Raw genomic sequence first — 13357 nt, forward strand, 5'->3', positions numbered from 1 at the left:
GCAGTTACAAAGGAAAAGGGTTACTGTACTTCTATGCAGTTACTGCAGGTTCTATTTGTCCTATGGAGAAAGAAGGCCAGATTTTGCTTTCAGTCATAGCGATGTAAAATCCAGAGTAATTCCACTGACTTTGATGAAAATTTGAAGTTTATGACAATGTAAGTTATCCTTTTGATTTCATATAGAATGAGTCATTTATCTCCATCTAGGATCTAGGCCACTGGTTTTCAAACAGCAAGGAGCACCCTGGAGAGCCACAATGAGGTTATGGTGGGCATGCAAGGTAGGTCACAGGGCTGCAGCAAGCCAGGTGTCCAGGGAAGGAGTGAGGACAGAACGCAGGGAGTCCCCAGTGGTTGTAGGCGACGGACGGAGGACTACAGGGAACACAATGCAATCTCCCCCCAGCCCTCCCCAGACCACTGGGTACTCCCTGCATGCTGTCCCTGCTACTGCCTTGCTGGGGTCAGAAGAGCCAGCCAGTCAGCCTACAGCCTCTGTATTTTAAACCCTTTGGAGCCTGCAGGAGCAAGAGGCTCTGGGTCAGGAAGGGGGTGGGGTGGAGAAGGTACTAGCATGGGCTTCTCCCACAAAGGAGCTAGCCAGGTCCTGCTGCTGCACAGGGTAGGAGTCACCCACTCCCCTCAGTGAGTCACTTTCTGCCCAGATGGGCAAGAGTTGGGGTGGGTGGGACTGTTATGTGACTGGGGCACAGCAAACAAAGTTTGGGAACCTCTGCTCTAGACTAAACTGCACCTTTTACTGTTTTATATACTGAAGTCTCTTAGGCACTTATCTGGCCTAAACAATCTTTACCAAATCTATCTATGCCCTGAGAGGCAGGACAGTGCTATCATCCCCACTCTAGAGATGGGGAACTGACACCAGAGAGACTAAATGATTTGCCAAAGGTCACACAGGGAGTCTGTGGCAGAGTGGAGAACTGAACCCAGGGCTGAGTCCCAGGGTAGCATCCAAACCGCCTTGTCGGAAGAAAGTAAGATGAGACGTTCTGAACCAAGCCTTCATTTAAGGGTTTATTTCTATGCCACCTTAGTAACTTGCTGTCACAATAGAACGAAAGTTTTCATTCAGGTACGTTTTCTTGGGTTGGTCCAAGTGACACTTCAGTAACAGAAATCAGCTTTTTCTTAAACTGATTTCAATGTTACGGACATCCCAAGCCACAAGATGGGTACATTTTGCATATCATGTGTTTTAAGCAAACATTTTTTCCTCACCTTAGCTTCTCGGAAGTCACTCCAGATGACTCCAACTTCAACATACACCATGCTGTGACATTACAGCCACCAGAGCTCTGGCCCAAGCCTGGAGTTGTCCTTTAGTGGCTTAAATAACTAGTATTCCTTAGATTATATTGCACATTGCCTAACATGCCCCAGCACCTACTGTGGTGGGGGTGGAGGGGTGTTTTTAATATTTAAATACTTAGTGCAAAAATATGCAGCTGTCACTGTCACTTTTCTGAGCCCCTGGTGGTCAGCTCCACTGGGGCTCCATGGTAATTAGGACATCCTAGCAGGATGCCTGCTTGAGTGTCATAGGAAATTGAAACCAGCAGGGGACAACACTAGGAGCATGAGGGGAAAAACTGGTTACAGTGAAATTAATAAAAGCACACAGTAAATGTACCATGAGACTGCCAGGTTATTGTGCACTTACTCATGGTACTAAACACTATGTCATGTCAATTTGGAAGATTAGGCCCTAAATAATAGGACTGTGTTGAAAACAAACCATATGAATGCTGCTACTGGTCATTCACTGATATTGGCATATTAACTCTCAGAGTTAGAGAGAAACAGGTCGGCATAGATCAATAAGAGTTCAATATTACAGACCAGTCAGTAAGAAAAGAATGAATTACAGCGACTTGGCTAGAGCTTACATGTTCGTTAGGAAAGAAGGATACTGACCCAAGTAGTTTGGACAGTAAGAATACAGCAATGAGAAAAGGAAAAACTAAACATCAGAAGTTTCCCTCCATCTTAAATTTCAATTGTGATGTTGATGGATTATTTGGAAGACATAAGAATTTAGGGCCTGATCCTAAAATGGGCTGATCAACTCCTGAGGGAGGGTGAGTGCCCTTAATTCATATTGACTTCTGTAGGAACTCAGGATGCTCAGCACTTTGCAGGATTAAACCTCACAAGTCCATAATGAGAGATCTAAGATGCCAGCATCACTTCTCCCTTAAGTGACATAATCCATATTTTCTAAGCAGATGTTACAGCTGGCAAGCAGTGCACTCAAAATCAGGGCATTATTAACAGGTTTTGTTATGTTGTGTGAAATGCTGATTAGCAAAGCTGTCTCAGTGTGTACGCAGTCTCCACTAGTCAACATGTGGGATGACAAAGGCAAAGGAGGCATAAAAAGGAAGGAGGGCTCTGTTTCTTTGAGCATCAGAGGAGGTTTTACAGGAAGCACTTCCTCGCGTGCTGACAGAAGGGGTCTGAAATGGTGCTCGGGAGCGGTTAGAAGAGGAAAAGTTGGTGATTTGTCTCAAAATAAAGCTTTTCTTTCCTGCGTAGAAGAAGTGACAACTAGAGAGAACTGTGTTCTTGATAGGCAGAAGTCTTAGTGAGATGGCTGGAAACAAACAGGGGGTTTTAGGAGCCAAGGAAAACAAACACAAAATCCTTTCATCATGTCTGTGCTCACTTTTCCCATGCACACAGGGTAACTTGTCAGACTAGCTGCATTAGCCACAAAGTAGGGCTGACGATGGTACTTCTGAAAGCACCGCTCCTGAACGACTATAACAATACGCCACTGCGTATTGAAAATGACATTTCAAATTTCATGAGATCTCTATGTATGGTCCGTCGAATGCTTGATTCAATGTATGTTGCAGTCCCAGTCTATCTTGGAGAAATGTCATAAACCTGGCCCCATTGATTTGATTCTAATTGAAACATTATGCCAAGAAATGTTTAGAATGCAATGATGTTAATAGAAGCTGGCCTCGTTAATGCCTGAAAAATCCACAGCATACATGAAAGGAAGAGATATCAAGTGTGAAGGGTCTATAGCACTCTCCCTGAAAGATCCACAGTGATTAGCAATATCGATCAGTTCACTGATCAGCTGTAGCTGTCCCTCCGCATACAATGTACAGTGGTTCTTCCTTGGTATCCCAGAAAGCAAATGATCAGGAATGGACACTTTAAACCCATAAAAAGAAAAGGAGTACTTGTGGCACCTTAGAGACTAACCAATTTATTTGAGCATAAGCTTTCGTGAGCTACAGCTCACTTCATCAGATGTATAGAGTTCCACTTGTAAACCCAGCTCTCTATGCAAAGAGATGCCATTAACAAACCATTCAGTGCAGTTTACCTATACCCTTCATTCTATTTCTTACATTTTTTCCTCCTCTTCAGTCAGATGGACACAACATCAAAATGCTTTTAGCGGTCCTGCCACATTCTATCAGCTTGCCCTTTCCCCCTTGCTACAAAATCGTAATGTATCAACTTGATACAGTTTGATATTTACAGGTCACTAGTTCTAATTGTATTAAGGGATAAAATATCATGTGAGAGGCCTGCAGAGGATTTGGGCAAAGATTTTGATCAGAGGTGGAGAGCAGTGCTTTAGTGATTAGAGAAATAAGTGAATTATTCTTGCTAATGGAGATACTTTGTGTGGCCTTTGGTCTGCTACTAACATTAAAATACTGAACGATAAGCTCTTGCCTGTCATCAGTAACTGAGCATCATAAGATTGAGAAAAGACAAGCATCAGGCAGGTTTCAATAATAAAAACTAAGTCCATCAGACACGTGAAATGAGGAAAGAGGTTTTACCCCCAGACGCTAATATTTGTCCTTTAAGAACATCAACTATAACTGATGTACAGTAACTAAATCCCATCAGCATAGCACATTCTTTCTAAATTTACTTCAATAACACCTAATGTTTTACAGGCCAAACGTCTTTGAGGGTGCATAAATCAGACATATTACTGAATGGGCACTATCACCAGCTTTTGAAGCTGACATAATGAAATCCTTCCTTCCCTGCAGACAGTTTATCAGCACAATAAATCATAGGAATCTGAAGTCTACAGAACACAATTTCTCCAGGTTTACCGCATGTAACGAGCAGCACAGAATATGAGCTGTACAACCTCATGCTCCCCCCTCATTAACCAGCAGAACTCCACTGATTTCTTTGGCATTATTCCTTATTTATACCCTTTATATTGAGATGATAACTGCATCAAAAGTTTATCTTCACGATCTGAAGCCCTAGCACCTAGAATCAGGAAATGTCCAGAGTTTTCCCTCATTTGCTGGGTTAGAGGGAAGCACCTCTATTTCTGCCCTCCAGACGGTTAGCGTGTTCCTTCTGAAATGCTGCAAATGCAGCAGAACACCAAAGTTTAAAGAACGCCACCACACAGATGCTACACTCACATTCAGCAGCATAGACATTAATCTAGGCACATCAGCCAAGAAAATGGTTTGTTAATTTCCAGAATCATTGAACTTAGTACATCTAAATCTGGGATTGTTTTGTTGGTGGAGACTAAAACAAAAGTGCCGAAGACATCACTTGGCAAAATAAGTAAGTGATTAGATCTGAAAAATAATCATTTAAATTGACATCATCAAGGTAGATATGTTAAATCAAGATTAAATGAATTTTTTAAACAGGCTACTGCACATTATTGCAGTGACTATTGCTCTATAATTAAATTACTTTCCATAAAGGACAGTAATCATTTTTTTCCTCTTGGAAAATTAGCCAGTGATTTTAGTGATCCTAAGAAGAGGAGGACATGAAACATTTGCTGTGGACAGAAGTAATTTCACCAGTCTAAATCTGGAGTAACGTGATAAACTACACAAGTTTGGCACAGGCATAACTGAGCTCAGAATTTGGCCTATTATCTTTAAGCAACAGAAAGATATTGACAATTTAAAGGGAAATAGAAAAATATAAATAAATACCATTGAACCGACAGCATTCTAGTTCACAGCACCCTGTATACAAGATTTCATGAAAAAAGCCCTCTTCTTTGAGAAAAGTGAATGCAAACAAGAAGTTTCTTGTGTTTTGGCTACAGATCGGACATAATCAAAATGGAGGTGGCTTGCCTGTAATATTAGAGCAAGCCAGCAAGAACAAAAGACAGAACATAGGGTTCAATCACCTCTGGGGTGACTCTGCTGAAACCAACAGTGACAGAGACTAATCTGGCCCCTTCAGTGCTGGATATTATCAGGTCTTTATCCCAGTTTCTCCCCAGGCAGGATCCTGCATAGATAATAGTACTGCTCTTTACCTAGTTTGGCCTTAAGTTACTATTGATCTCACTCTTTAATACAGGCATTTTATTTCATTTTTTAATCCCTTCTTTATTCTCTTTTTTCAGCAAGGGGCTCTTGAATCCAAACCCAAACCCACCCTCCCCTCTGATCCCAGAAAAATGGTTAACTTGTTTTCTCAAGGCAACAACCCCTGGTATTTGGCAGATACATAGCGGGGTTTTAGAGTTCCTTCTACATTAAAGGATGCCTTCCTTCTCCAGCAGGAGTGGATCTAACTGGCCGAGCATGGAAAGCCTCCTCCCAAGCCTGTGGCATCTCTCTCTGTGCCAAGGGACAGAAAAACAAGGTAACTCAGCCTATAGGGTCCTACCCTATAAGGGACAGGTTGAAATGCTGGTGTTACCTTTACTGCACAGACTCCAGTAGGTCAATAGTGTGTATAACCTCTTCATGCTCACAGTTGTGGTTGCCACTATAGCTCTCTTTTGGGACCCATGAATCTCCCTATTAATCCCATCCCTGGATAGGGTACGACTGGTTTTCTCCAGTCTCCTATTTAATAAGAAACCCCACCCATTATGCCAATAACTGCCTCCACAAACACACCACTTGTTGGTGCGGAACCGATTATCTCATGGTGGTGTTGGGAGAAGATTGGACACTGGATCTTGAGATTTCAACAGTGAAAATGAATTGCTGTGTTCAGATAAAGTAAAATATATCCCATCTCACCTGAGATTCTCACTGAGAAAGCAGAACAGTTATCTCTTTAGGAATCCAAAACAGATCATCCAAGAAAGAATAATCTCTGTAATTCATTGCGTCGTGGCAATATATTGGACTTCGCTACAGTTTTGTGTCTTCCCGTTGGGATAAGTGCAAAATCCATTTCAATGCAAGAAAATCCACATGACTCCACAAAACCACCAAAACCTCAACACATACAAAGCCTCTTAATCTTTCGTGAACCTGTGACAGTGGAATGGCCAAGGAAGGGTTAAGACCTGTCTATAACATGACTCAGTGGGGCTTTAGGAGGAAGAGGTGCATCCTGCCCCAGGTACAGCTACAGATAGATGGGCCTCTTAGCCCTAGCAGCTGGGGTGCTCTGAGGACTTAGCTTTTGTTTTGCCTTATTTTGTGAGTTTGGCAGTGAATTGAGCCCTGAGGAGAGGACCTGACAAGAGAGATTTGGGTGGCTCTGAATTCTTCCCCTGCTGATGAGAGAGCCATCCATTTTACACCACTAAACAAGCAGCTTTGCAAATGGGACAGAACTAAGTCACAAAGATGAACAATTACAACAGGATCAGTCAGTTACTGTTTCTCAGGAAGTTGGTTTATGTTCCTTCAAGACATGTGTAATTTACAGACCACTGCTTTGAGGCATAGAGTAGATCTGAACTGCTTAAGGAACACATTTACTTGTTAGGAGTTTCAGGTTAGTGTCACATTGATTCTAAGAATATTGCAGCCATAGAATTATGTGACCTTCTCAAAGCATTAACCTGTATTGCTTTCTTAAAGTCTCCTGGATTGTATGAGGCTTCAGGGTGGGGAGGAGTTAGATACAATTATCCACAAGAACATTCTAGGCTCAGTCAAAAGAAAAGCAAAATAAATGTATATGAATATACAGACTTACCGTTTTTGTCAGCACGTCTGAAAATCTAGAATTAAAAAAAGAGACACATTTTTACTATTTGTGATTTGTTACATTTCTTTTTTACTAAACGATTAATACCAAGATTATATCCAGTTCCAAACCTAAACAGTGTGATCAAGATTTCTGGCTTGTCAAAGCTCATTTCTGATGGCATTTTTATTTTGTATTTTAGAGGGTATTTACTGTGAAAAAAGAAGTTACTGGCCTATTTAAATCCTGGGATGGTGGGAGGCATCCCCTAGAAAAGGCCCTCCCCTTCCCTGATGAGGGAGGGGCCACAGACCCCAGAATTTAAGTGATTACTGGAGAAGGAAGTTATTGGACTGACAGTCTTGGAACTTTCATTTATGTGCAGAATAAGTTACATCTTAGGTAGCAGTAGTGAAAACATCTCTACACTTCTGGTATTTTAAAAACATTCATCCAACCTTGCTCAGAGCAGGTGCTTAAAATACCATAGCAGCCGGTTTCCAGTCTATGCCTGGGTTCCTACATTTGCTAACACTAGTTAAGCTCCATTGGAGCTAACAGTGTGAAATGTTTGCAAAATTCCTCTAGACGACGGTAGACCAGGCCTAAGGGAGAAAGTTCTTTCCATGCTAATCATTGTTCTCTCCGCTGAGATTGCCAACAAAAATGCATCCAGGAGTAGGACTGATTTTGAAGTATAGATATTTATCCTCTATAAATGAATGGAAACCACCAACTCATTCTATTAAGAACAATTAGCGGGCATCAAGCAATGATAACCTTCAGTCACTGCTATCAGGGAGAGAGGTGCCAGGCTTCATACACACACTCTATTTTGTCCTAAGCCATCCAGCCTACCACTTCAATAGTGAAGTATTTGCTCAAAGAAGGAAATGGAAAGATGACAGCTCTCACTTCAAAGTACCATACACACCCTTGTGCTGATTCTCCAGCCACCCAGAGCCAGTCCTACTCCCCCCTAAAGAGTCAATAGACTTTTTGCCACAAAACCCTTTAGCATTTCAGTGGGGGCAGGATCAGAATCCCTTTGGGAATTCCTGTTTCTATTTGGTAAGCATCAACTTTGTGTTTTGCTCTGATCAAAGAGGAGGAGACAAGGTGCTTGTGCCAAGGAGTTGGCCAACACAGCACAATACAATTAATAACGAGGAACTCTTGTGAAGACTGGGATTTGATAGGTAACTGAGACAAATAACTGTTAGCACAGGTTTTCCCATATATTGCTGCAAAATTCACATGTTCCGTGTGAAAAGGGAAATCATCATCATTATCATCTCCTCTCCAAGCCTGAGCCCATTATTTTGGGCTAGAAAGGAGAATTTGGCTAAACAAAAGAAGGATTTTATTATGGAGGGAATAAAAGCTGCAGCAGGCAGCTCGGAGTCAGTCACAAAATGAAGTCTTATTTTCTGGGTCATAAATTCATTCAAAAAAATCAAAGGAGAAAATGCTGCATGAAAGAAGGAACCCAGGAGGCAAACTGAACTGCACAATGTGTTACTTAAATGAATACTATTTAATTAAGTAACATTAAATCAATGTTCTACCTAGGGTATCACCTATCCTATATAAGGCTCAAAATGGATACTGTACAAATGACTCAATATTTTATAATATTTAAGAATGAGCACCCCAGTTCTGATACAAGCAGACCCACATTAGAAAAGTCAAACAAACCTCAGAACTCAAGACCTTCAAGAGAAAACAACAGAGGTTGGCCCACTGCCAGTCTCTACAGACAGATCCTGCAGGGCTTGACTTGTGTAACCAACATCAGCTGGACCCAGTGGGGGTCATTCAGCCTCAGTATAGCTACTCTTTTGAGGTTCAGCCACTGGAATGAACATAACACACCTGGGGTGGGGGGTATGCACACACACAGAGACAAGTGTGTCTTGTCACCAAGACAAGTGTAGTGATTGGCAAATGGGTGTGCATTAACAAAGGACCCAACTCTTCACTCACACACAGCCCAAATCCAAACCCAAGCTGTTAAGAGGTTCAAAAGTTCAACTAACTTCCCCTTCACCTCTTCACCCTTCACCTCTCCTGCTATTCCTGTTTCTAGAAGTGACAGGAAAAAACGGTGATGAAACACTGAAAGAAGGCACTTCTTGCAATCTCCCCAGCCTGACCACACAGAGAATACTGGAAATAGGCATGTTCACAAGAGTTTGCTACCCACTTTTGCAACCCCAAAACGGTTTAGATACCATTTGGATAGGCATACAGGCTGCATTAGAGTTTCACTCCCGCAATCCTTCTTAAAGGGAGCATGTGGCAGGTGGAGGTGCCCCCTGTGGGACCAAGCATTGTAATACAGGTGCTCTCTGTCTTAGTGCAATAGCTTTGGACACCTGTTTGGAGTATAGTGGCCCTTGCGTAAGTTTGGCATCAGTCTCTAAACAGTTAAATCAAAAAAATAAATCCAAATGTGGCTGTCTAGGACTTTAAATAAAGAGCATAAACCTCAAATTCAAGTGCTTAGTTGCAGTGCTGAAGGCAAGGCCCTGGCCTGGCCTGGGGGTTCTGGCCTAGCACTGAGGAATTCCTCCCCATCCAGTGACACCTCACACTGCCCCCGAGAAGAAGCAGACAAGTCTTCTTAACTGGCCTGATGGCTCCCGATTGGTCAGTGTCTCTGCCTGGCCCGTCTAGGCCTCTGGAGTATGAAGTCACGTCGGTAACCTGATCCAAGTGGGCTTTCCTTCAGCAGGGGTTGTCAGGGTGACAAGGCCTTCAGAAGGGCCCAGAGAAGTCCTGGCAGACTGCATCACAGGGCACCTTGGAACAGCAGCTGGCTATTGAAACTTCATCAGTTCTGCCAGTTGTGGGGAGGGTGTATTGGGGACAGAGCTGGCACTGGGTTTCTGTGTAAATGGACCTAGACACCAATTGAACCCTTGGAAATGGTCCCACGGGAGGGGTAAACCCTACACCCAGATGGAATGAATTGAAGACACATCTCCACAAGGAGCAAGTCTGAGAATTCCTCCACTCCAGCTCCCATTCCTGTGTGTTCCCCATGAGCCCAATGAGAACAGTGAAAAATATAAGGGTAAAATCCTACCCACCTGAGTGTTCCCACTGACTTCAGGTCTGCAGGACTGGGCCATGTGTGGGCAGCCTGCCAAGGGCATGTCAATCAGGAAGCAGTTATTTGTAAATCCACTCGTTTATAAAATGTAGCTAAGTGGACAACATTGCCTTGCATCTGGGTTATAGCACAGAGCCCCACAACAAACAATAAAAGACTAAATCAAGAGAGCCCCATTTAATGTCCTCAGTTTGACTGGAACAGGTTCATTCACAGGGCCATTGGGCACACCCCTATAAACAATACCCATGGTATGCTGCCTCTGTATGCAATGTTTTTCCTTTCCTCTTTTCTTCTTACTCTCGCACAGGATCAGCAGATGTTATCTTTTTGTTTTAAATGCTGATTACTGCAAATTTTTTGTTTCCTTGTTGCATCCTTCTGTTATTGTTCTCTGGTGCTTTGAATCAAAGGCACTATATGAATGCAGAAGCAGTAAAAGCTATTTAAGGTGTTTGCGGAGACCTTCTGCTCTCAAAGTGTGATGGTCGGAGGGGGAAAATCATTGGCAGTAAGAAATATAGCTTTTTAACAATGTTTTGGGACAAGTAAAGAGCTGTTTGGGAGCTCAGTTCTCATCTCACTGAAATCCTACCAAGAAAAGATTTTCCTCCAATTTACTACCCTGAGAAATGCATTACTGAGAGTATAATCTAGGGGAAAAATCCCATCATAGAAGACCAGACCTTATCATATAGTAGTAATATGGCCAAGAACAGATGAAGCACAAAATGTGTCCTAGCTTGAGTCAAACAACAGGGAAGCTACTCAAAGAAGCAGAAGGAGTTAACGTAAATAAATGGGGGGGGGATGCTGAATTATGGATCGAATCTTAAGGAGCCACTCATGTGGCAAAATTTTAGAAAAAATGATGCACTATCATATACAACTGGCAAAGTTGGATAGCCCTGCTAGAAGTTGGCAAGCATCAGAACTTCTAGGATCCCAGATCATGGGCATGTATTAACTTTCCTCCTTTTTGTTTTGCAATTTGTCACCGGAGCAGAGACTGTTCATTAAAAAGCTCTAATTCCTCCTTGGTCAATGTGCAAGATTCCTATTAGGGCCAATGGAAAAAACAAACAAACACTGAGGGTCTCCTTTCGCAAAACAGAGATCAAGAATCAACAGCCAAAGCCTTTAATAAACTTGGGAGTAACACACCAGACCAAGGAACTTCTCAGTCCCTAAACCTGCAAGCGTTTCTTCTATGTGGAGTTTTTGCTGGTGGGCCAGCACACCACGTTGATAACTTACTTCTCATCAGAATCAGGTGAACCTGGGGAAGACACTACCCATGATACAACTAGAATGTATTTATTCAGCAGCATCAGGCTGTGCCACCGTCATTACTGGCAAGCAAGACTTACTATATCAATTTAATTGGACCCACACAAAAATAGACCGGAATTCCAAGAGAGACTGTAATTAAAGATAAAATGCTTGGTAAACAGAGACAGCAAGCAAGTCAACGTACGAACATCTGGAATGCACACCAAGATCGTGATGAAGGCACAAGTAACACAATGATTACTCAGCTGTGCTGCCAAGAATCCTGCTTATATAAAGGTCTGTGAAATACGCTCTGCTGCAGGAAAAGGATGGCTTCAAAACTCTTAAGGAACTCCACAATATTCTCTTATTTTAGTTACCATGCTGTGAATTTTGGAGAGGATGGCAGAGTTAGAGATATGGCATCTTTTGAAAGGGATATATTTAGACTGCAGGATGATGGAGGGAAATTTGAACCCATCACCTTGCACCTATTGACTATCAGGGCTGAAATTTTCAAACCTAGCTAGAACACTTGGACACCCAGCCCTCATGGATTTCAACAAGAAACGGACGTCCAAAATCCCTGTGCAAATCCCATCCTGGAGGTTTAACTAACACTTTTGTACTTACAAGGCTAAGTTACACTCAGTCACACATGAATGGAATTTGGTGCAACTGACAGTCCAAGGGTTTCAAAGAGCTTTACAAACATTAACTAAGCAAGCCTCCCAACTCCTGCACAAAGGAGGTATAGCCAAATACTGCAATGGTATCCACCCCAACTGGCCTGCCTGGAACCCCAACTGACTGCAAAGAGGCTCCCGCGTACAGATCCGGTTTCAGAACCAGGACCTTAGTTTCTGGTCCCAGGTTTTCATGCTCAGCTGAGGCTCAGAAGTTGGATGAGTTACCCACAGCCACATAGCAAGGCTGGATTACAGCCAGAAGTAGAAGCCAGCAGGCCTCTTTTCTCCAGCATCACGTCCTTCCCCAGCATCTCAGAGGGATCATCTCACACTCAAGTAACTGTATAATAAGGGACAGAGGCGATTCAGACCCCTGGCCCCAGCACAGCCTGGGCGGCAGACTGGAGTGAAGGCTAGTAAATTAGTGCTACTGGTAAACACAAATCCACCATTAACCCTCTCCATGCTAACCTATGGGGATGCAAAACAGCAAGCATGCTAGGTGCCCACAGAGGGAAGTGCTTCACTTAGCTGCTCCATCAGCAGCCCCACTGCAGAGCTTAAGTGGTGGAAAGGGTATTGCCCTGGCCCTCCAAACCAGGATGTATTTCACCCTCAGTTATGGGTAACATACCTATTTGCTGTATGATTTAGGGTTTTAAATTTAATATACATTACAACTTTACTAGTTATAGACATTAATTTAATTTGTTCATTCTCATTATAGCTTTTCTGTGGAATTATATTCAAAATAGAGTTAAGGTTTTAGAAAATGCATTCATTTTTATAAACTAAACATAAATCCTACACTGCAGAAAATATTGATAGTACAGAACTGCTTTTGAAGTGCCTCTGTAGAGTCATAACACAGCAATTCCGATTCTTATATCATTGCAAGCAAATTCTTCACTATATCAGCACTGATTGCAGTAGTCACCAAAAGTGGAACTGGATTAGCTGTTAAAGTGGCCCAGGCTAGAATGTTAGGAAGACACACAATCAAGATGGAGAACAGGACTGAAGGGAAATGGCTACAAAAAAGGAGGACTGGGGTGGATTAAGGCTACAGGCCTGCACACTGGGCCCCAGATCCTGGAGTCATGGGATTATATCAGAAGTTAAGATTTAATAAGTTGTAACAGGAAGTTCCTTGCCCTTGTGGTTAAGAAAGAGCTTAACAATACGACAAGAGAGTAACCAATGAGCTGCCCCATTCACCTCAGTGTGGTTGTAGTGAGGCCTTATTGGAAATCCTGGGAGGTGGGTGCCCACATCTAAAGGCCTTTCCCCCAGCCTTGCGGGAGGGACCACTGGACCCAGGAACCAACTGAATGCAG

At 42.7% G+C, this 13357-nt stretch overlaps 1 protein-coding gene across 12 annotated transcripts in view; it reads right to left on the reverse strand.

The window, feature by feature from the left end:
* Positions 1 to 13357, reverse strand: part of NECAB2 (N-terminal EF-hand calcium binding protein 2) — a 368024-nt gene that overhangs the window by 281481 nt on the left and 73186 nt on the right. For 11 of the 12 annotated variants that reach the window (XM_073307521.1, XM_073307523.1, XM_073307524.1 and 8 more), the window contains one exon: positions 6951 to 6975. In XM_073307521.1, the coding sequence (XP_073163622.1) occupies positions 6951 to 6975 (25 nt within the window). Of the gene's footprint in view, positions 1 to 6950; positions 6976 to 13357 lie in introns of those variants that run through there. The other variant, XM_073307526.1, reaches the window with a different exon arrangement.

Source organism: Lepidochelys kempii, chromosome 12, assembly GCF_965140265.1.
Source record: "Lepidochelys kempii isolate rLepKem1 chromosome 12, rLepKem1.hap2, whole genome shotgun sequence".
Taxonomy (NCBI): domain Eukaryota; kingdom Metazoa; phylum Chordata; order Testudines; family Cheloniidae; genus Lepidochelys; species Lepidochelys kempii.